Below are 24874 nucleotides of genomic sequence, written 5' to 3'. Positions count from 1 at the left end.
GATATACCCCAAACCCAAAACTGGTAGTTATCTTTTTCATTTCTATTTACTACTTTTTGGAACCATCCCACCTGTAGGAAATATCTAAGCATTTGCCTTTTTCTACTGAGACTAATGCAACAGTTGTACAGACTCCAGCGTCAACAGGCCACTTGTGCGGAATGTGCGCTCTAGAAAAATTATAACAGTCATAATAGAAGGAACACCTTTGGGAACACCTCAAGTATGGCCACGCTGAATTTCATTCCCTCCACCTGAGTGGATGTGGAGTTAGACAAAGATTGATTGGGACAGGTTTCTACAAGTTGCAGAGCAGTGTCTGGCCATACTTTGCTCTGAGAACTGGATTTTTAACACCTTTTTAAATTATTAGCATACATATGGCAGTTTTAAAACAACCTTATATGCATTCATCCATACATATAATCAATGTCACATAATTGTCCAAAATATACAATTTCTACACATGACTAATAACTAGACAAGTTATTTAAAATATCTGCAATAAAATCATACAATTTAACAATGTAGAATATCAGATTAATATAATTATCACTTAAAAACCTATTCCCTATCTTCTGCATACACAACGCACCCATTTTAATATATTGTGCAAAAAACCACCTTGGCAATTCCAAACTTACACAATCCGTGATGAAATGTTTTGCAGTTTCCAATACTAACTCTATGCATAGCTTACCGTACCTTTTATTTCTATGTATGCCTATTCTTGCTCCCAAGGTTTTCATCGTTAGTGTAACATTAAACATATCGACATACCTCTGTGTAATGCAACTGTGCGGGTAAGCTTTTATGTATCCAGGTAGCCCACATTGCAACAAGAAACTTTCTATGAATTGCCCACTGTTCGATTTTGTTGCAAGATTTACCACAACCGTCTCCTCTTTTTTGATGGATATCTTAAATTGAGACAAAGGGCACAATACCACCTTTCCAACTGCCATTTTAATATACCCTAGGCAGCTCTTCCTCATCACGTTTTCCTGTGCAATAAAAGCCTGCCACAGACAGTGCATTAGGTTGCCTTGTTCAGCTTCTTTCCCAACATTGATCGCTTTGGCAAGACTACTTTGTCTCAACCAATTATACTGCATTCTAGCTTTATGTACTCGTTGGGTAGGGTTGCCTGCATTCCCAACAAGTTGCTCAGGATTTTTGAGTTCTAACTTTAGTTCAAATTTCTCTCCCCAATCTTCAACTCCATAAACCATTATTTTTCTCAATTTAACTTTTAAAAATGTACATAATGTCTGGATCGAAATTCTACCATTTCCACTTTAATCGCTCCTGGCATCCGGGATATTCTTCTAGTAACCAGCTTGCAGTGATTTTCCCATTTCAAACTGTTGTTAACACCACCACCCATATATTTATATTCACATACCTGTTCGACAACCTGTCTTTGCACTGGGAGTTTGTAAATGTTTAGCTTCTATCACCTTGGTTTTAGCTATGTGGGTTTTTAAGCCAGAACTGCTACATATTACCTTGCATGTGCACATTAAGATAAATTACTAAATCCACCAAATGTAAAAACATGTGTGAACAAGTGGCCTGTAAGGAAGGTTTTTCTGAAGTCCAACTAAGGGCTTAGTAAAACCATTCAACCGAGGCAGTACAAGACTCCACTCTTAGTATAAGACTGTACCACCTGAGTTCATGGTAGCGTAGACAGAGCAGACAGGCTTATATTAGGAGGGAGAGAGGGCTGTAGAATCAGTACAAATAAAATTGTAATAGAAATGGTCCAAAGAAACCCTATTTATTGTAAAAATAAAGGATTTATTTAAATACAGGTATGCCCAGATAAATCTAGGGGTAAATAAGTACCATCACACATATGTAATTGCAATTATCCAAACACAACACTATGCTTGAAGGTGCATACCAAAGCATACACCTTATTTGGAACACCCAACAGTAGTTGGGGGAAGTCAAACCTTCTCATGCACATTCAATATAGGTCAGACCTCTTCTTGGGGAGTAAAAACCAATGATTACTTTCACAATTACATTCAGTAATGCAAGGGCAGTAGACCCTACCAGTTATACAGTGACTGTCAGTAACAAATCACATAATCAGTCAACTAAACACTATACGTTTTGTGAATAGTGGAACACTTATTCCAGGTTCAGTAAAAACCTAAACTACACTATTTTTGTGTTAACACACAGTTATACTAGGCGAGTAAAACCTAAGGATGTAATATTCAAAAACAGGTGCTTTTGAGATCAGTGAAACACAGATTGAGATAAGCAGTAACTAACTTATTTTTGGGATGACACACAGCTAACACAAGTTAAGTAAAACCCTTAGATCTTTCCCAGCTATACAAGTACCTTATGTATGACTTATGAGAGACAGTTGGAACCAAAGACAGTCTGTCTACAACAGCACAGGGAAAGCAAAACACAATGTTACACTTTACTGAATGACTCAGTTATTCTAGGTAGGCAACAACCTAATACAGACCTATTCTGGACAGGCTAACAGCAAGTAAGGGGAAGGAAGACCCAGTTGGGGGGACACTCAATTATCCTAGCAGGAATAATCTGGTGAAACCAACACATTACTTTTGGGAAGAGGTACAACCTAATCACAGGTGAGTAATATACCTTCACATCAACTTTCTATTAGTATAGCAAAACGGTTTTTAAGGAAAGAAAAATGTTAACCATACGAATAGTGCATCACACATCCAAGGTAAGTAAGAATTTGTGTAACTGTTCACCCTGGGTTACAGTTACCAACCAACTCTTTACAAGTAGTTAACTTTTAAACACGTATTTTGTTTTCTAGGCAAAAGGCCCAATCCCTTAAAAGTATTTCCCTTATTCTTGGAGCATGAGTGTTCTCAGGGGCAGAAGGGAAGTGCGGGGGAGCGGAGTTGGGGGGGGGGGGGTTAACTAGGATCCAGTTTACAACATGCAGTGTCAGGCCAGGTTCTTAAGTAGCAAAAGTCCGAGTTCCTTAGACAGACTGGGAAAACAGGCGAGTACTTTACTTCTGGAGTTAGAAGAGGGTCCAGGGGCTTCGCAGAAGACACCCTAGCAGGATTCTAGCAGTGGGACTGGGTGCGCTGGATGAGGGGCCTCCCCATCACAGAAAACACCCCACAGCTACACAGAAATCCTAACAGACTTAAGGTAAGACATAACCAAGTCAACAGTACCTCAGCATAGAAGAAGATTTTGCAGCAGGAGAACTTCAGGATCTGCAGCCAACTACCCGCTCAGTGGATTCCTTGTTGTGGGGACTGAAAACAAGCCCTCCGAAGGAACCTTGCAGCAGGGATGAATGGAGAAGGCTCTAGGCAAGGTTTTCCCTGCGGCTGAATGCAGCTCAGTGGATTTGGCGCCTTTTCAAGGAGGACAGAATATTGCGGTTAAATTCTCGTCATTACAAAGGTCCAGCACTCCGGTGAGGGGACTTTTTTGACTCTATTTGTGTCTCTGGAGATACACCAGGATTCCCACGAAGTTTCAGCGAGATTCAGAAGACCTTACACCGCACAATGGCTCGAGGTCACAGGGTATTGCAGTCCTGCAAGGTCACAGCAACGCGTCATATGGCTCAAAATGCAGGGCTTCTTGAGTCTAGTGGGTCTCACCAGGCTCTGGGTAAGGGTTGTTGTTTTCGGAGTCCCCAGGTCGATTGGAAGTAAGGGCTCCAGGAGGCTCCGGTTACACAGCAGGCTCTCCGGTCGCTGGAAATAGTTTCAGCTGCTTTTCTTTCCTCATCCTCTTCGGTTTCAGTGGCCGACTTGTCTTTAGCTTCCAGGTTCGCAGTATTTAACAGGAATTACAACAGAACGTCTGCATTCTCTCGCTGCATTTTACAAGAAGGGGCGGTCTGGTTGTCCAATCAGGACAGCAAGCCCCCCACTGGGATTTGTCCCCATTCAGGAAAAGAGGAAGACAAAGGGCTGTGGAGTTTTGGACTCCTCCCTCGCTTCCTGCCTCCACAGACAGACTGGAGCCTGGGCGGGGAGTCCAGGCGACTCCCGCCGAAGATAAAAATCACACAAAGGAATTTCCCGCCCTGGATGTCCGGGGGAAGGAAGAAAGGACAAGAAACACTAAAAGTGGCCATGGTGTGGCGAAAAAAGAAGAGCAGGTCCATTTTGGTAAAAATGAGCACCCTAAGGTGCCTTTACTGCAGCTGTGAACACAGCCCGCTGTAAATGTGCACCAAATTAATACCAGGTATCACTCACTAGCCATTGAAGGTAAACTTGTCCCTGTAACAGAATAGTTAACAGCTTTAGTGTGAAAGGGGATACATTGCATCTCCCCAGCACTCCACAGAAGGTGGGGTGCACTGGTTTCACCTAACAAAATGTAAAACAGATCCCAAAATTCCTTTCGACTCTTGGGAACTGTAGTTCTCTCATGGTTAGCCAGAGAAAGTTAAAAGGGGATCCGCTAGGGCAACCCAGCAACAAGTGGCACTTATTGCCAATAAGTTGTTAAAGAGGATAACTTTAAAAAGAGACACTCTGAGAGTCTAAGAAAAATGGCACCCATAAAGAGTAAAATATTCTGTGAGGGTGGAAAAAGGTTCCCACTCAGAGGTATTAAGGTAAAATATCCCACTAGTAAAGCACAATGTTCTGGGGTTGACACGGGTCAGGATGATTTAACATTTCAATGAAAATCTCACCTAACATTGCCTTTTCACAATGAAACCGAACACAGCGGTTAGGGCTCTCTTACAAAATGCACTTGACTTCTAAACAGGTTTTTAGACAGCAGAAGGCAGCTAAATGAGGAATCTCAACCTTTGCGGTTAGCAGCTGCAGAAACAGCCATGAGTTGTATGGTCTGAAAAGTCTCATAAATGGTAGATATAATCTCCTGCTGTTTGAGAGCGTGACCAAGGGAGTTTCGTTATTTATTCTGGTCAGTAGCAAAACACGGGATAAGCTAAATGCCTAAAGCTATTTAGGAGTTTCAATTGTGTGATAAAGTGAGAGCCTTGTAGATTGGAACGTTTCAAGGGAACAGAGACCTGAGAAATGAGATGGCATCACGAACAAAGGGAAGTCATTCACCGAGCCTCGTCATATTGCAGGACATGTCCATATGAGGTATGTGTCAAGAGTTAGGATTTAAATGGCATACGCCAATTACTAGTCATGAATTATGTTTTCAATACCAGTGTTTTCAATACCAATGTTTAACCATGTGTTGTCCTCATGACCTGCTACGGACAGATCATAAAAGGTGTGCTATGAATATAATCTGAAGATAATTATTGAGATAACCATGGCCAGTGAAAACATAGGCATTGGGAACATATTTCTTTGAAGAGGGTTGAGTCCAATCATGTTTGGGGAGTGGATTGCAATAAAGTATTCTGGGAGTGTTTTAACTGTTACAAAATTGCATAAAAGATGTGAACCGGGGTGGTAATGTTGAGACTTAGGTAAGGTTGGTCCTGCAACACCTTCAAACCACTCCCAGGAGCTTTGTACAATAAACTTGCTTTATGTACAAGCTTCTACTCCCTTCATAAGTGGTGGGCCTGTTTGGGTTAAGGTGACTGAAGGTCCATCCGCATAATCAGGTGGTCCTGTGGCATTAGTAGTAGTAAGTTTAAAAAGCCTTTTGCAACCACTCCAGGAATCCCTCAATATCCTTGGGCACTCACGGCAGATCTTTAACCAAAACTATCACTTTCACTGGAAGTCATTCCTTTCACCTGCCTAGCTTGACAGCTGTTCGTGGTGCTTCTAATTCTCCATTTTTCCCTCTACCAGACTCTTTCCTTTTCAGTATGGTAACCCATTTACAAATGTACCCAAGTTTGAATAACTTACATGTTAACACAAAATCCAATATGTCACTGGTGATAAACACCACATTAGAAGTGGGTACAGAACTATTTTCGATCAGGTCAGCTGTTTCCCTTATGAAGAGGAATGCTTGCAAGAAGTCTCAATACCTAATCTACTAGGCATCTTTTCCTGGTCACCCTTCCGCATCCGCTTCCTTATCCCCAAACCCCTGGAACGATGATCTGGAGCAGGGATCTCTTTAAGCATGGTCTTGGGAGTCGTGGACTTCGTCGAACAATCTGACAGGGCATTCTTCTTACAAAGGGCCGCACACACCATGGCCACTTTCTCCACCACCATGGGAGGCATTGACTGGCATTACTCTCACTATTTGGTGTCATGCTTTTTGCTGAGGCACCAAACAAGTGAATTATGCAGATCGGATACAAGCACATGTCGGCCCACCCCTTCCAGGGCTTTAAGTCCCACTAATGTGGTGATAAGTTTTAAGAGAGGAGACTGTTGCCAAAATCCTTCTGCATTTGACTGTGCAAAGAATGAACCGAGGTAGAGTAAGTAAAATGAGGCCGTAAATATTATGAGATCACTACTTCAGGTGCAAAAGGATGCTACGGACATGCGACTAGGTAGGCCAGGGACTGCAACCTTTGAATCTCAAGATGTTTGGGACTACAAATCCCATCAGACATATCCAGCATAGTCAATTGTGAGGTACAAGGGGACTCTTAATCAAAAACCTCTGTGGGGCTTCAGGTTGCAGACCTCTACAGTAGGCCCTAGAGCTTTGCAGCACTACTTTGTGGTAGTTTGAAACATTTTCCAGACCCCACTACATCTGTAAAATATTGGAAAGAGGCATAGTTTGAGAAATGTGTATCCATTAGAATTTGATTTACTATCCTGGGGGGTTTAAAAAAACTGAGATGACAGTCAAGATGAATTTCCCTTCATTTGTGAAAAGTAGCATTCATTCAGGTTAGGTTGAATTTTAGGAGATTTCACTGCTTTCCTCACAGCCCTTAAAAGGTGTGGGGGGGGGGGGGGGAAGCAGAGTGAAGGTACTTACCAAGGAAGTTGACATCTTTTGTAGGGGACGACAGAGTTCATAACAGGTCAGCTCCAGTAATAAACGTTCACATTTCTATGGAGAGAAAAACATCATGCATTACAATAGTTTTCAAAACTGGACAGGCTTTTTGGTGTTGTAATCAATTAGCAGCAAACGTCAACAATACAAAACAGCCAGTAGACCTTTTTCAAGACACTACCCCCTCATCTATTTTCATACACAGAAAGGTTAGGGGGTCTATTTCACTCACTGCAGCAACTAATTCATCCATAAGGACACATTCCCTGTGTTCAGTAGATTTTCATTTATATGTGAAATCCCCTTCACATGCGCTTCCAGTAGTGAGACCTGTAACCCAGCCTGCTCCTGCCGGAGAGTTGGATAGGAATCATGTGAGGCCTAGGGACTCTTATTATGGAAACCCCTCTGGATCATTAGGGCCTTCTTCAGGGGGTCTTGCTAAAAATCCTAACTTAGGTTCAGGAGAAGAAACCACTTCTGAAGGTCTGTCAGTTCAGACCCCCTCATATGGAAGTTACTTACCTGTAACTGTTGTTCTCCAGCATGGGTCTGGCATGGATTCACATGCTCATGAATATTCCCCGTCGTCAGGCTGGGAATCCTCGGTAAAGAAAAAATCAGTATCAGTTTCGTTTCTGATCTGTCTTTCGTAGTAGTAACCAATCACTGATCTCTGCGTCATACTGACCACAGCCAATGACTGCCCTCTACCCAAGCCCCGCCTCTGGCAGCCCTCTTCAGATTTGGTAGCACGTGAAGTGGCAGTATGACCAAGTGAAGAGCCGCAGAGGGGTAGGCGGGAGGGTTCGCATGTGAATCCATGCCAGACCCATGCTGGAGAACAACAGTTACAGGTAAGTAACTTGTTCCTTCTCCAGCATGGGGTCTGGCATGGATTCACATGCTCATGAATAAAGAATACATAGCAGTACACACATGCACAACCACGGGAGGTGGCAAAGGCTCAACATTAAGCATTACATCAACTCAACATTAAGCAATTCTTACCTCCTCACCAGGCTCACCTTAGGCGAACAGGTTGCGCAGCACTGCTTGGCCGACCCTGGACTCCTCCCTGGAATCCCGATCGACGCAGTAGAATTTCGTGAAGGTGTGCGTCGACCTCCACGTAGCAGCCCTGCAGATGTCCAGCAAGGGCACACCAGATAGGAACGCCGTGGTAGCTGCGATCGCTCTGGTGGAATGGGCTCTCGGACGGCCAGGCAGCGGTCGGTTTGCCAACCGATGACAGTACATGATACAGCCGGAGAGCCATCTGGAAATGGAGGCCTTCGAGAGAGCCTTCCCCTGATTGACAGGTCCAAAGTTCACAAAAAGTTGTGACGTCTTCCGAAAACACTTCGTGCGGTCCACGTAGAACTTCAGCGCTCTAGCCACATCGAGCGAGTGCAAAGTCCTTTCAGCCGGCGACAAAGGCGACGGGAAGAAAACAGGCAACGGAAGTCCAACGGTACCTTGGGCATGAAGGAGGGGTGCGTCCTGCGCACTACCCTCGTGTCGTGAAAAGTCAAGTACGGGGGCTTGCAGGAAAGGGCCTGGATCTCTCCCACCCGTTGTGCGGAGGTGATGGCCACAAGAAACGCTGTTTTCCACGACAAGAACTTCAAGGGAGCCGAGTGCAGAGGCTCGAACGGAGGTCCCATGAGCTTGGTCAGCACCACGTTGAGCTCCCACGCCGGGGCCGGAGCCTTCACCGGCGGGAACGATCTGAACAGTCCCTTCATGAATTCTTTCACCAGACGATGAGACCACAAAGACGTCCGCCCCGTGGATCTGGTGTATCGGGAGATCGCAGCAAGATGAATCTTGATGGACGCGTGCGCCAGTCCAGCCTTGGCCAGCGTCAGAAGGTACGGCAGTACCTGGGGAGCCGTAATCCGTAGAGGGTTAATCTTCTGTGCGTGGCACCAGACAGAGAACCTCTTCCATTTGTGTCCATAGCATTTAAGAGTTGAGGACGCCCTGGCCTTTGCAAGAACCTCTCTGCAGTCGGCTGGTATGTCGTAGCCTCCAAACTCTAACGCTGCAGGAGCCAGGCCTGCAAGTTCAGCGACTTCGGGTCGTGATGGAGGATGGCGCCTCCTTCCCTGGAGAGAAGATCCGCGTCCACTGGCAGCTTGATTGACGGGGACGCTGACAAGTCCAGAAGGTCAGGGAACCATATCAGTCTCGGCCACGCAGGTGCGACGAGGATCATCCTGCACCGTGACCTCTTGAGCTGGTTGATGAGCCGGATCAGCAACGACAATGGAGGGAACGCGTATAGAAACAGGCCCTCCCAGGGGAACGAGAAAGCATCGCCCATGCTCCTCGGCTGGGGAACCCTGCTGGCGAACCTCCGGCACTTGGAGTTCGTCGCCATCGCGAACAGATCGATCTGGCGTGTCCCCCACCGTCGGAAGAGGCGGTCCACTAGATCCTGTCGTAGTTCCCACTCGTGGCACGAGCGCAGCTCTCTGCTGAGCGAGTCGGCGATGGTGTTTTTTATCCCTGCCAGATGAAACGGCACCAGAAACATCCCTTGGGCGACGGCCCAATGCCACAGATCCTGCGCCTCCTTGGACAGGGCTGGGGATCTGGTACCGCCCTGCTTCCTGATGTAGAACATGGTGGTGGTGTTGTCGGTGAAGATCCTCACCACCTTGCCCTTGAAGGACGGAAGAAAGGACCTGAGGGCCCAAAACACTGCACGGAGCTCCAGGACGTTGATATGGAGGGACTTCTCCGTCGGAAGCCAAAGGCCTCTCGCGTGCAGATTTTCGGTGTGCGCTCCCCACCCTTCCAGGGAGGCATCCGTGGTCACTGTCTCCTGGTGGCCGGGGGTCTGGAAGTCCATGCCCGCCGTCAGATGCGCGCGGGTGCCCCACCACCGGATCGCTCGTCGGAAACTCTCGTCGAGTGTGATCCTCTCCTCGAAGCTGCCCGTCGTCTGGATCCAGCGCACGTCCAGGAACTCCTGCAACGGGCGCATCCGGAGCCTGCACAGGCGGATGAGATAAATGCAAGAAGACATCATTCCGAGGAGGGACTTGATGGACCTCACCCTGGCCGCGTCCGCCACCAGCATCCGCTGCACCTTGCCCAAGATGGCCCTCGTCCTTTCCTCCGACGGAGAGGCCAGAAGCGACACTGTCGAGCTTCGCTCCCAGAAACAGTGCGTCTTGCGCGGGCACCAGGTGGGTCTTGGCGTAGTTTATGGAGAATACCAGGTCCGTGAGTAGTTGGACAGTCCTTGCCGTGTGCTCCACGGCGAGCTCCTTCGTCTTTGCTCGGATGAGCCAGCCGTCCAGGTAGGGGTAGACGTGGATCCCCTCTCGGCGCAGCTGCGCCGCCACCGGTGCGAGGCACTTGGTGAACACCCTGGGTGCCGACCTCAATCCGAAGGGAAGGGCTCTGAACTGGTAGTGACGCCCTTGGATCAAGAACCTGAGAAACTTTCGGTGTCCCTTTAGGATGGTAATGTGGAAGTAGGCATCCTCCAAATCCAACGACGACAGGAAATCGCCCTCCTCCAGTTGACCCAGGACGTGTTCGAGGGTGACCATCTGGAATTTCTGTGCCTTGATGAATTTGTTCAGTCGTCGTAGGTCCAGGATGGGACGCCATCCTCCCGTCTTCTTCTTCACGAGGAAGTATCTTGAGTAAACTCCAGAGCCCCGAAGCCTCTTTGGGACGAGCTCGATGGCGCCCTTCTTGAGCATCGCCTTTACCTCCAAGAGAAGTTGAGGGACGTGATGTTCTCTCCTGGCCACAGGGGGGACGCGCGGGCACCTCTTTAGAAACTCGAGCGCGTGACCCTGAGCCAGGGCATCCAGCACCCAACGGTCGGTGGAGATGGACCCCCACGCGCTGACGAAGCTCGCCAGCCGGCCTCCCACCGGGGTGCTTCGGTGGGGGCCCAACCCCACGGCCAGTTCAGTCCTGCTTCGACGAGGCTTTGCCGCCTTGTCCTCCTTGGCGACAACGGCGGGGTCCGCCTGACTTGCCTCGTCCCCTGTAAGCTTCCTGGGACGACGAACGGGCCGCTTGACGGTAGGTGGAAAATCCGCCGCTGGAACCTTTGGAGGCACCCTGTTTGCCTCTGCCGCTCCGAAAGGGCGGCCGCCGTTGCTGGAGAACCCCAAGAGCCCGGGCCGTCTCCGTGTCCGCCTTGATGGCTTGAAGGGAATCGTACACTGTTTTCCCAAACAGGTTGTTTCCGTCAAACGGCATGTCCAAGACTCTGGTCTGCACGTCCTGACGGAAGTCAGTAGCCTTGAGCCATCCATGCCGCCTAAGGCACACGCCGTTGCCCAACTGGCGGAATCCAGTGTCAGCGATGTCCGTCGCAATCGTAATGGCGTGGTCCGACGCCACCTCTCCTTCCTGCAAGATCTCTAGGGCTTCCGCCCTCTTGTCGTCTGGTAGGAAGTCCAGCAGGGGGGGCCTGTTTGTACCACAACTCCCTGTCATAGCGGGCTACGATAGCCAAGGCGTTGGCCGCCTTAATCGTCGTCGCTGCCGACGAGATGACTCTGCGTCCCATCGTGTCTAATTTCTTTCCCTCGCCGTCCGGCGGGGAGGTTGACGTAGAGGCTGTGCCCCCCCCTCTTTCTTCCTGGCCGCCGCGGAGACAACAGAGTCCGGGGTCGGCTGTGCCCGAAGGCGCAAGGGGGCCGCGTCCGGGACCCGGTACTTCTTCTCATACCGATCCCTTCTAGCTGGCGTCGTGGATGGGTTCTTGAGGAGGGCAAGGCCCTCATCCCAAATATCGTCTAGTAGAGGTACAGCGAGGACCGTCTTCCTCTTGGTCTCGCGCCGTTGATAAAGGAAACCTTCCTTCTTCTCTTTCGGGCAGAGCTGGAAAAGCTTGGATGCCCTGGCGATCATGGAGTGAAACGATCCAATCTCTTCGGGCGGGGAAGCCTGGGTGGGAGGTGACGACGGGAGATCCTCGTCGTAAACCTCGTCGTCTGTACCCGTCGCGGCCGTGTCAGTCCCCGTATCATCCCCACGTGTCGTGGACAGGGAGGAGGGCTGAGCAGGGCGCGATGGCTGAAAAGGAGGTGGAGGATGAATCCTTCTTCTCTTAGGGGGAGGGCTCCCAGAAGGGCCTGGTTCAGGGTCCCCCGTAGGGAGCGGTTCCTCCGTTGGTGGTAACGGCAGCCTTGTCCTTATCTCCGAGCATAAGGACTGTATAGCCAACAAAATGGCCGCCGAATTGTCTTGCGGCACTGGTTGAGGGAGTTCCGACGGGCGATCAGGAGCCCCGTCGGCACCCTCGACGCCCTCGTCTTCCACGTCGGGGTTCCTCCCGACAGGATGGCCTTCTTCCACGCCAGAGCCGTGGCCTAAGTCCATGACGACCTCATGCCCCCCCCCCTTTTTCTTCTCCGGAGGTTTCACGGGGGTCCTGTCGATGGGCATGAAAGAGGACTCCCTCCGCGGTGGCAGGGAGATTCTGGGCCCCGGGGTCGCCACCACTGGTGTAGCCTCCACAGGCTGAGCCAGGGCCGCCGCGATTGTCTCGATAGAGGCCTTGGCCGGATGGATCAAGGCTTTCACCACCTTAGGTGCGCTCACCGCCTTCTCCTTGGGGGGAGGGTCACCACCTCGCTCCCCCTCCGATGGGGCCTTAGGGCACGACCGGGGTCTCTCCAGGAGTTTCGCCGGGTGCTCGGCCTTCCTCTTACCCGAGCCAGAGCGTTGGCTCGTGGTTGATGGCGCCGGGGAGGATGCGCCCTGCCTGGCGCCCGTAGAGCCCAACCGTTCGGCGCTCCCGGTGCCAGCGGACTCACGGTGCTTGGCCTTCTGTTGGACCCCCGTCGCCGGGGCGCCCTCAAAGGTCTTAGAAGACCGCTCAGACTTCTTCTTATTCTCGCCTGACGGGCTCTTTCCTTCCAGCCAGTTGGCGAGACGTTGATGGCGGTCCTTCATGGTCCGCTCCGACATATTGCCGCAAAACGCACAGTCCTTCTCCACGTGCGTCTTGTCCTCATGCAGGCAGTAAAGGCAAAGGGAGTGTTCGTCCTCCTTAAAGACATTCTGAAGCTGGCATCTAGAGCAGACCCTGAACAGCTTTCCGGGCGTCGAGCTTCCCTTCTCCTGGGCCATGCTCGAGAAGGGCCTGAGAAACTTCTGGAATCCTCCAAAAGCGTGCTCGACGAAATCTTCACCCTTGACGGGCGTAGACGAATCCGCACAGGTCCCCGTTGATCTGATGAAGAAACGGTGGAGCTTGAGGCTCTTTTGACCGAAAAAAAAGAGACATTTTTCTGAGAAAAAACGCGAAAAAAAGCACTAACGCTCGAGAGCAATAGCACGAGGATCCCAAAACTTGAACGTGCGGTAAAAATCTGAAGATGGCTGCCAGAGGCGGGGCTTAGGTAGAGGGCAGTCATTGGCTGTGGTCAGTATGACGCAGAGATCAGTGATTGGTTACTACTACGAAAGACAGATCAGAAACGAAACTGATACTGATTTTTTTCTTTACCGAGGATTCCCAGCCTGACGACGGGGAATATTCATGAGCATGTGAATGCATGCCAGACCCCATGCTGGAGAAAAGAAGAAACAACTTCCCAGTAATAGTTGTAGGTCTTTTGGGGATACCCGTGCCCAGAGAAAACATCCACCAAGGTTGGGTAATCAAAGTCTGTGTAACCTAATCAATTGTATCATGGAAAACTATAAGCAAGAGGCTTTTGTAGCTCTTAAAGTAGAAAAACGTAAAGAACTGTGTGAAGCCAAGAACCTCAACTGTAAAGGAAATAAAAATGATTTAATTCCAACACTGTCGAATTACCAAAGTTCAGTAAGTAGGCCTGTTACTTCTGCTGGTAAGGGAATAGTTTCTTACCTGTAACTCCATTTCTCCAGCATTGGTATCTTTCATGGATTCACATGCTTAGAATATTCCCTGCCGTCAGGCTGGGAATCCTTGGTAAGTTATATAGACATTTTCCATAGGAAAAATTCCGACACTTTTGTGTCTTATCTATGCCGTTTTGGGCCGGGCACGCCAGCGCCACTAGGACGTAGGGGTGTATATATAGCTCCGCCCCCGCGGCTCCCTCAGATTTCAGCCCCCAAAGTATTATGGGAGGATCTCTGGTTTGCATGCTCAGGGGAGGCCGGCGGGCGCATGTGAATCCATGAAAGATACCAATGCTGGAGAAATGGAGTTACAGGTAAGAAATTATTCCCTTCTCCAGCATTGGATCTTTCATGGATTCACATGCTTAGAATAGATTGTATAGCAGTATCCCCCAACATTGGAGGCGTGTATGCAAACCAACATCACAACAATCACAGTGCCCACTTACTATGGCAACACATTACATTATAGCATGTTAACCGTAAAAGACACGACACTTTAAAGCATAGTTGCCGAAGGATGCAACCCCACTTGGGGCTTACCTTATTGGAACAGGTGACGTAGCACTGCCCGCCCCATCTGTGTATCCTCAGCATGTTGCTGTGCGAGACAGTAATGTCGGGTAAACGTGTGTGGTACCGACTAGGAAGCCGCCTGGCAGATATCCCCCAGCGGAATTCCGGACCACAAAGGCGTCGACGACGATGTAGATCTCGTCGAATGGGCCCTTGGACGCTTTTCTAGCGGCTTTCCGGCCTTGGAATGACAATAAGAAATGGCCGAAGACACCCATCTGGATAGTCCTTGTTTTGAAATCGCTTTACCCCTAGCCGCAGGACCATAAACTACGAAGAGTTGTCTCGTGTCTCTGAAGCTATGAGTGCGATGGAGATAAAATTTTAAAGCTCTTTTCACGTCCAATGTATGGAGAGTCTTCTCTGCCACTGAAGACGGTGTTGGACAGAATGTAGGCAACACTATAGAAGCGTGTTTATGGAACATGGAAGGTACTTTAGGTATGAAATGCGGGTTAGTGGCCAGCACAACTTTATTACTGAAAAACCTCAAATACGGAGGGTCGATCACTAGAGCTTGTATTTCCGACAGGCGACGAGCAGAAGAAATGGCCACCAGGAAAGCCAATTTCCAAGACAAAAATTTTAATGTCGTCGATGACATTGGTTCAAAAGGGGGTTTCATCAGGGCTGCCAGGACCAGGTTCAGACTCCAGATCGGAGGAAACAACTTCTTGGGAGGAAAGGTTCGAAACAACACTTTAAGGAAGTGTTTAACTAGACGGTCACTGAACAGTGGAGTGGAATGTCTCTTCCGAGTAAATCTCGAGATGGCAGCTAGATGCACCTTTATGGATGAAACAGATAAACCGTTATTTGCGAGGAGCAACAAGTATGGTAGGAGTTGTTCCGGTGTGATCGCCCGTGGGACCAGACCTGGTTGACCTGCGCACTATATGCAGAACCTTTTCCATTTGTATGTGTATGAAGTGTTCGTGGAAGGTGCCCTTGCAGCTTGCAAAATACGACAATCCGCTGGAATCGCTAACGCGCCAAACTCTGCGAAATCAGGAGCCAGGCCGTCAAACTGAGGTTGTCTGGGTCGTGATGCCAAACGGTCCCTTTCTCCTGAGACAGAAGGTTGGGGATCTTCTGGAACCTCATTGGTTCTGCCGCTGAGAGGTGAAGTAGATCGGAGAACACTTGTCTGGCCCAATACGGGGCCACCAGGATCTGGATATCTGTGGATCCATTGCAGAGTCCAACGGATGAGAGGGAATGGGGGGGAAGGCATACAGAAACTTGCCCGTCCACGGGAAGGAGAACGCGTCCCCTAGCGAGTCTTGTTGTGGCCACCTGCTCGCGTATTGGGAGCATTTCTTGTCTCTCGTCGCAAAGAGATCGAGGGCCGGATGACCCCATTCCGCGAAGACACGGTGCAGTTGCTGATCGTTCAGTTCCCATTCGTGTAGACAATTCATCTCCCTGCTGAGAACGTCTGCTTGCACATTTTTTACTCCTGGTAAGTGGACCGCCAACAGATGTATGTCGTGTTGTAGGGCCCAATGCCAGATCTCCTGGGCTTCCGTCAACAGGCTCCTGGAGCGAGTTCCTCCCTGCTTTCGTAGATAAGACATTGTTGTCGTGTTTGACATGATTCTCACCACTGAGCCCTTTATCTGTGGCAGAAAGGATTTTAGGGCCCAACGCAACGCCCTCAACTCTAGCAGGTTGATGTGGAGGGAGGACTCTTCCGATGACCAACGACCCTGAAACTGTAAGGAGTCCAGATGAGCTCCCCACCCAGTTAGAGAAGCATCTGTAACCACTGTCCTCTGGAACGCAGGTTCCAGTAAGGGCATTCCCTTCGTTAGGTGTATGGAGATTCTCCACCATTGAAGCGCCTGCACAAGCTGGCCGTTGATGGTCAACTTGTCCGACCAGCGTCCTCGACTTTGTGCCCATCGATCCGCCAAGAATTCCTGAAGAGGCCTCATGAAGAGGCGACAATTGTTTATCAAGGGTATGCAGGACGACATGGTCCCCAGCAGGGACATGTACCTTCGTACTGACACTCTGGTGTCGACCTCCCATTCCGATGCCTTTTGTTGCAGTCTGTGAAACCTTTCGAGGGGTGGCTTCACCAGCCCCGACTGTGTGTGGAACTCTGCCCCCAAAAAGACCAAGATCCTTGAAGGCTTTAACAAGGACTTGTCGAAGTTCACTGCGAAGCCCAAACGTTGCAGGAGGGACAGGGTGGCATCTAGGCTTTCTTGTGCCCTTTCCGAAGACAGTCCCCTCACTAGCCAATCGTCCAAATAAGGGTACACATGGCAACCTTCCTTTCTTAACCAGGCTGCTATTGGAGCCAGACATTTGGTGACCGTCCTGGGGGACAATTTCAGACCGAACGGGAGGACCTTGAACTGATAGTGGGTTCGTCCGACGACGAAACGCAGAAATCTTTTGTGCCGTCGACGCAGCGGGATATGGAAGTATGCATCCTGAAGGTCTAGCGACAACAAATAATCTCCGGGTTGTATCGATCGGATCACCTTCTGAAGCGTCAGCATTTGGAATTTTAAATTCTTGAGCAGTTTGTTGAGTGCTCGTAGATCCAGAATGGGACGCCATTTTCCATTTGGTTTCTTGATGACAAAGTACTGGGAGTACACTCCCTGTCCTTTTTCTGCCACCGGGACCAGTTCTATAGCCCCTTTCTGCAGCATAAGCGCCACCTCCTGTAGCAGTATTTGAAGGTGGGGCTGGGCCGAGAACACCGGTGGAATGTGTGGTGGCTTGCCCTTGAACTGTAGAGAGTGGCCCAGATGAATCGTATCCAAAACCCATCGATCTGTTATGCGCTACCACTCGTCGATTCAACGAGACACTCGGCTCCCCAGGACGTGCTGAAACATGTAATTGTTGGTTCTTGGCTTGTTTATCTTTCGTCGACGAAGGTTAGGCACCCCACCGTCTGGAGGTTTGGTAATCTCTGCCTCTACGAGAAGACTGGGCCGCACGCCTGTAGCCTTGGGACGAGTAGGAGGGTCTGCTGAAACCTCGGTCTCTAGATGACCCAAACCCGGAGTTACCAAAGGCCCCTCTGAAAGGACGAAAGGAACGAAAATTCCTACCACTCTGGAGGGCTCCGAGTGACCGCGCTGTGTCAGTATCCTCTTTCATGCCCTTCCAGGCCTCATCAACTTTTTCACCGAACAGTTGCTCCCCTTCACACGGCATATCCAAGACTTTATATTGCACCTCCGGTCTGAACGTAGTGCACTTGAGCCAGGCTTGTCTACATAGAACTACGCCATTATTGATTTGCTTAAAACTGGACTCGGCTAGGTCGACGGCAATGTTTATAGCATGGTTGGAGGCCTCCTCCTTCCCGCACTAGCAACATGGCGGACTTTCTATGTTCCTCGGGCAAATGCTCCAAGATAGGAGCCAGCCGGTGCCACATTTCCCTGTCATACCTAGACATAATCGCCAAGGAGTTGGCTGTTTTAACTGTAGTCACGCCGATGGACAGCACCTTCTTGCCGAAAGCCTCCTGCCTCCTGCGTTCGTTGTCTGGAGGGGTTGTGCATTTATGTTGAGACCTGGCCTTTCTAGCCGCCGCCGCAGATACCACCGACTCCGGTGTGACGTCAGGCACTTGGGAGTCGATTGCAGAGCCTTGAACTTCTTCTCCAAACGACCTTTCACTGCCGGTTCAGAGAACGGGTGCCGCATGGTCTTCAGGCCCTCTTGCCAGACATTGTCCAAAATCGGGATGGCGAATATGGATTTCCTTCTCTTGCCCATAAGATCAAAAAGAAAACAATCCTTTTTCTCCTCTTCAGGGACTAGGCCAAACTCTGAACACGCCTTACTCATCATGACATGGAATGCACCCACGTCGTCTGGTGGCAATGGCTGTGCCAGGCTTCTCGGAGCTTCCATCTCTGCTTCAGAGTCCCAAGTTGGGTCCCTTGAGGGGGATAGTGAGATGTCTGAATCTGATCCTTCACGGTCAGAGTCCTGTAGTTCTCCTTCTTGCAGGATAGGGCAATCTTCCTGCGCGTGGGACGCGGCCGTAATCCTGGTCGCCGAGCGAAGAGCCGGGCCTGGCTCGTCGACGAATGGCGTAGACAGTATCCTTGTCGGGGCACTAGGCTGGGGTATTTGTGTGTCCAAACGCTGTAACAGCTTCTGTAGCTTATTTAGCACCTCCAAGGACAGAACCGCCTGGGGCTTCAGTAATGACGAGGTTGTAGGGATGGAACCCACACCCAAGAGCGACATCGTGCTGGTCGGCTGCAGCCCCAGATCAGTTGGGCGCGCGACCGTGTCGCGTTCCTCGTCAGCCGACGAGATGGAGAAAGTCGCCTCTGGTTGAAGCAGGGCCTCCGGCGGGACGGGATCGAAAACCTCTGGTTGCCATCCCATCGACGGGACCACCGTCGACGATATGTTTCCTACCGTCGCAGTCTGACATGTGGGAGGAGCCACCGATGACGCAGGCGTCGACGAGCGGGTCGGCGGCAAAGCCAGTGGCGCAGGGCCGAGGTGTTCCCGCCGCTTTTGGGGCTGACTTGCTGGCCGCGGCCTCTCGACTCAAGGTAGACTTATGACGGTCTCCTGAGGAGGATTTAGATGGTTCTTTTCTCTCCTTTTTAGATGAGGAGGAAGAAGACGTCTTGTGTGAATAGGAGGAGGCCTTCGAATGTTTCTCCGAATGTTTCTCTGAGGATCGTTTCTCGGCCGACTCCGAGGTCCGTTTTTCGGCAGCACTTGCCTTCTTAGTCGGGGGTTCCGACTTACTTTTTGAGGCCGTAGAGCCCACCTCCGAAGCCGGGTACGCACCCGCTCCGTCATTGAGCCAATCGACCAGGCGTCTTTTTCGATCTTTGAGGGTTTTCTGGGAGAAACCCTGACAGATTTCACAAGTGTCTGCCGTGTGGTGAGGATGAAGGCAGTAAATGCAGTCCATATGACCATCCCCTTTATACACCTTCTTAAGACCGCACGTAGCACACGGACGAAACAATGCCTTTCCAGACATTCTCTTGAGAAGAACAAACAGTCGCAGAAGTAGAAAGTACAACCTAACCAAATAGCAGATACGTGAGGTAATCCCACCACTTTGGAAGACGGTTGAAATCTGAGGAAGCCGCGGGGGCGGAGCTATATATACCCCTATGTCCTAGTGGCGCCGTCGTGCACGGCCCAAAACGACGTAGATAGGACACAAAAGTGTCCGAATTTTTCCTTTTGAAAATGTCTATATAACTTACCGAGGATTGCCAGCCTGACGACGGGGAATATTCTAAGCATGTGAATCCATGGAAGATCCAATGCTGGAGAATATTGATTGGAGTGAAGATATGGGTGAACATTCTGACCCAAGTGAAATCTTCCCAATGGGGGCGATGTAGATCTGGAGGAAATAGTACCAATGACAAGCCCATCTACTTGAAACTGCATCCATCTGTCTGACTCAAAGGAACTAGAGCCCAAGCAGCTAGCACTAGGTGCTGACTTGTGGGCGGTGTGAGCGGTCAGTAATGCGAGGCGGACAACTGGGAGGATTTTTCAACATATGCCATTTTATTCTTAAATTAAGTATATGCAAAAATACTTCACCGTCCCTACTCTGAGGATTTTCCTGCCTAACCAAAGCTAAGGGTTAACACTCCAATACAGAATAACTGGCCCACACACCAAGCAACAAATACATAAAGAAAATATATGTATTTTCTTGATTATAAGTTTTAGGCTTCGCAATGGTATGTTTGCTAGGATGACTTCTTGTACTTGAAAAACTTCAATTCTACTTCATTTACCATGAGAACAATTACCTTTGTCTCCCAGTACTCCTCTTGGTTTGGACTACAATACTGCATCCACTGACAACCAGATATACCACCACAGCTTCAGTACTTTGGACTACAACTACTATAGCTTTAGTGATTTGTATCTCTAGCCAGACTTTGACAAGATACACTTTAAAGTTCTTCAACATCTTCAAGCAGGCATGGCACTCTTCCTCTGAACAACACTCTCCAAAAGGGGCAGCCTCTTTGCCTCTCCTGTCTGCCACAAAAACCACCTGGGTTTGCCTTTGAGACACACTATTTTATTTATTTTTTCATTTGTAGAGCGAGCCCAGACCCGCAGGCGCGTATACCGGTTACATGGGGCCCAAGGTCGGGTGTAGGCATAGGTACATATACATATTTACAGCAGTAGTAGCTCATGAGTAAGCGTTGCAATAGTAAACTTGCAGGCATAAGGCGTTAGCAGTAACATACAAGCATGAAAGGTACATGGGTAGGAAGTTTCAATTAAGAGAAAAGCCAGGTTTTGAATGCTTTATGGAAGACCCAGTAGGATTCTTCCACTCTCAGGGCAGGTGGGAGAGAGTTCCAGTACTTCGCGGCAAGAACTGGGAAGCTGGACCCTCCTGCTTTGGCTTGTTTGAACTTGTGTTGGACCATCCTGTGGGAATATGGGGCTCTGGTGGGCCTAGTGGATTGAGCTTTGACGATTTTCTGAACCAAATAAGGTGGGGCTACATTGGAGATACACTTGTGGGTGATTGACAGGGTCTTGAATAGGATTCTTTCATTGATGGGTAGCCCGTGAACAGCTCTGTGGGCGGCTGAGATGTGCTCTGATCAAGAGATATTGAGGGCAGCGCGCAAGGCATTATTTTAGATGTTTTGACTTTTTATATTCCATGTTGATGTGCCAGCGAATAGGACATTGCAATAGTGCAGCCTGGCGCCCACCACTGCATGGCCGATCGTTAGCCAGTTGTCTCTGTATAGGAAGGGCCTGGCTGCATTAAGCAGTTTTGTTGAGTAGGCTGCTGCAGAGGAGATGCCACTTACTTGGTGTGTTAGGGCGAGAGTGGCATCGAGATAGACTTCTAGTGTTTTTACGGAGGAAGAGACAGGGACCACGGATCCGCTGATGTTGAAAGTAGAGTATTAAGCATAGAGTGTTTAATGCCTCTGCCGGGCCAATGATGAGAAGTTCGGTTTTGTCATCGTAGAGGCAGTGGGCCGCCACCCATTATTGGATGGTGGCTTATATGCAAGTGAGGGTGGTGGAATCTTTGTGGTAGGACCCTTAGAGGGAGGAGAATCTGTGTGTCGCCGGCATAGTTAGTATAAGCTATGCCGAGCGAGTCCAAGTGGTCTAAGAGTGGCTTTGTAACAATGTTAGAGCGTGGGCGAGATGCAGGATCCTTGGGGAACTACACAACTAATGGGGGAGGATGAGGCACAGGCATTATCAGAAAAGACTTTCATCACCCTCCCTTAGAGGAAGGAGCCTATCCAGGCAGCAGCTTCCTGTGAGAAAGAAGCTGAGGTGGTGATCTGGTGACATAAAATATTATGGTCGACTAGATTGAAGGCTGCAGACAAATCGTGGAGACGTCTGCCCAGCTTTCCTTTGTTTCTGATAGCGTGCTGCTGGATTTTCAGGCCCAGGAGAGCAGACTGTACCGTGACAAGGGCAGAAGCCTGATTGACAGAATTTGGTTGGTTTCTAGATGGCATTACATTTCTTGGTAGGCTGCTCCGTCGAGATTTATGAGGAGAAATGGTACGGTGGTAATGGGCCGACAGTAATTTGCAATAGTGGGGTCGAGCGTGCATTTCTTTAATAAGGGAAGGACCCAAGTTTCCTTGTATTAAAGAAGTCGTTGATAAAGGCTGCGATGAAAGGAGATAGTTCGAGGGCACAGTCTTTGATCAATGGTGCCGGGCAGATATCCCCTTTGCATCTGGATGGCTTTAGACTTTATATGATGCGAGACGTTTCTAGTGTAATGACCTTATTGAAACGAAACAATGGGGCATCTGACATGTTTGCGGTGGGCATGTGAGTAGGCAGCAGTTGTTTCGTGATGCAATCTTTTTTTTTACCCAGATTTTCTCTTTTAGCGTATCAATTTTGAGCGGTAGAGTGTTCTGAATGGAGATACACCAGGCAGCGTGCGTAAGGATTATAGAGACTTGAGGGACTGGTGTTTCCAGTTCTTTGAGGATGGCAAATTAGTTCTTTTGAGTAGGATTGGCATTGGCAATCCCTGTATTGAAAGAGGCGGCCTTGGCATGTAGAATGACTTTTTATCATTATTGGTGAGGGTTGAGAAAGCGCGCTTCGATGATTTAGAAGGATTATTTTTCCAACTTCACTCAGCAAGTCTTTTTTCAGCTCTAAGGTTGAGAACTGTTGGGTGTACTAGATATTTGAGCGGAACGCTGGTTTGGCTTTTTGGTCAACAACTACGGAGGGGGTGGGGATGGCAATGGTGTGGATGGCATTGGTAAGGGTGGAGTAGTGTTGCACTAGGAGCTCTGGTTCTGTAGTTTTCAGGATGTCAGCATTGAGGAAGGGGGTAAGGTTTTCCTTGGTGAGTTTACGTGAACTGCGTGCAGAAGTGGAGAGGGTTTGATGAGCGGGCCTGCTTGGAGTGAGTGTAAAGACTGCAGGGGGTATCTGTATTCCTGCCCTCTACATGGCAGAGTAGAAGCACAGAGCACCCCAGCCAAGATTCTCTATAGGGTAGCCATGGACAAGCAATTAAGGCTTAAGCTCTCAGGAGGTGATGCGGGCTGGTTCTTAAGTACAGTGTAGTCCGTAAGCCCCCACAAATGAATGTCCATACACTGTTATGTGATAAGTTCTTTATATAAATAAGGTTCAATATATATACACAATCAATAACACACTTTGTGCTTTGGCAAATCTGATGTGGTAAATATGTACAATGTCTATGTGGTACCACAGTTCACGCGACTCCTTTAAAATGCACCAACTGCTGACAGTTCCAATGGCATACAAATCAAATAGTAATGGGAATCAACATCAGCCATAGGAAGGAAGACAAGTTAGGTTAAACAATGGCAGAATACTTTGTCCCACTACCATGACAGTTCACTGAGAATCTCCCCCCCCCCAACTGGGCAACCTGTAAATAAAGAGTATTGACAAGCCCAGTCCATATACGTTTAAATAGTCTTGTTTCCTGCTAAAATGTTTTACCAGAGTTTCTTCGACGGTTCGTCAAAGGATCCCTCGAGTGTGTACTCCCTTTGAAGCAGGAGCCACAGGGCGTCGAGATTCCTAGAAGAAAATGCGAACACGCTTGTCGGGACAACAACTTCAACCTTCGCTGGGCTCGTCGACGATCAATCATGGACATCCTGCGAAGACGAGGCGTGCGGTGCATCTCGATAGCGAGGGTTTGTTGCCGCAAAGCAGATTCGATGAAGAACGTAGGCGCGGCAGCAGGCATCAGCGTTGGCATCGACAATCTGGACTCGACCACGGCTGGCTTTCGGCTCTTAGTTGATCTGTGGACTGTGGGTGGCGGGAAACCCACCGGCAGATTCTCCTCGGCTTGTCTATGACCTAGACCTTCTCTGGGGGAACAAAGCAGTCGACGGTGATGGCAAGGGAGTCCTTGGTTTAAATGTTCTTAGGAAATGGTGGAGCATTGCGGCTACAGTGGTCGAGCAGCACGGCATCAAGCTGTCCCGCTACTGTGCAACACGACTAGACAGGCTTCCAGCGGTCACGGAAATCAATGTCCTGGTGCTTTACTTCAATGTTTCTCGGCGGACCCCGCCTCCAGTCGACAGCCTTTTGGGACCGACTCCCAGGGTGCCTTGATGATCAGCATCAGCATGATGTTCCCTCACAGCTTGGGGAGAGGTCTCCTAAACAGGTCCTCTCTTGGATCAGTCCTTGACAGGCACGACAGCTTTCGAATTTCGTTGACTGAGTGCAGCAGCAAACCACCTTCCAGCTGGGCTTCAAGGATGAGCAGCTTCAAGTTTTCACTCCAGCTTCTGAACAATATTAAGTGAGAGGTCCCCAGATATACAGTTCTCTCCCTCATTCACACCGCTGAGCCAAGCTCAGTCAATCAGTCAGAAGGGCATTCATGCAGGCAGGCAGCCAATTGGCCTCACAGTGCATTCAGGCAATTTATATCCACCCAGACACTCGCAACAAGGAATGTGGATTGGGGCAAGCACCCAGCCTTTCAGCACACCAACTTGCATTCATGTCAGTTTCAGGAAGGGCTGTCTCATTCTTTGTGTCACACACACAGAAAACAGACACCCATAACATGGAATGCATATTGGTCACACACTCCATTCACACGCGTCCGTCCCACCCCAAGGGTGTACCCAAACATACAGTCACTGGGAAGGCTCCAGCCAGTCTAGCCTGGACTTCCCCACAATACCATACATGGTTCTTCCACCCAACAGCCAGTCAGGGGAAGAGGCAGAGTCAGGGCTTCCCAGGACTTTGGGAAAACAAGGTAACAGGTAATAGAAACCAAGAGGCCACAGGGGCCATCTTGTCTCCCATCAGGAATCCACGATTCCTATGGCAGGGCCTGGGTATCCTAAAGTGGAGGATACTCAGAGCACATGTCAAATTCAGCATGGTGCTGCAACCAGCCAATACCCTGCTCTGTGGGCCACACACAGGTACCCAAAAACATACACTAGGGGTACAGCGATAAGGATATCCAAGGGTCTCCGTT

General features: G+C 49.3%; 1 protein-coding gene across 1 annotated transcript in view; it reads right to left on the bottom strand.

The window, feature by feature from the left end:
- The window catches only part of TRIM28 (tripartite motif containing 28), a 980216-nt gene that overhangs the window by 119825 nt on the left and 835517 nt on the right, over nucleotides 1-24874 (bottom strand). Inside the window, exon 15 of the mRNA XM_069639014.1 lies at nucleotides 6889-6963. Within this exon, the coding sequence (XP_069495115.1) occupies nucleotides 6889-6963 (75 nt within the window). The remainder of the gene's footprint in view (nucleotides 1-6888; nucleotides 6964-24874) is intronic.

This window comes from Ambystoma mexicanum, chromosome 1q (assembly GCF_040938575.1).
Source record: "Ambystoma mexicanum isolate Mex_15411 chromosome 1q, UKY_AmexF1_1, whole genome shotgun sequence".
Classification (NCBI taxonomy): Eukaryota; Metazoa; Chordata; class Amphibia; order Caudata; family Ambystomatidae; genus Ambystoma; species Ambystoma mexicanum.
The sequence above is the reverse complement of the archived record's forward strand: the minus strand, read 5'-3'. Positions and strand labels throughout refer to the sequence as shown.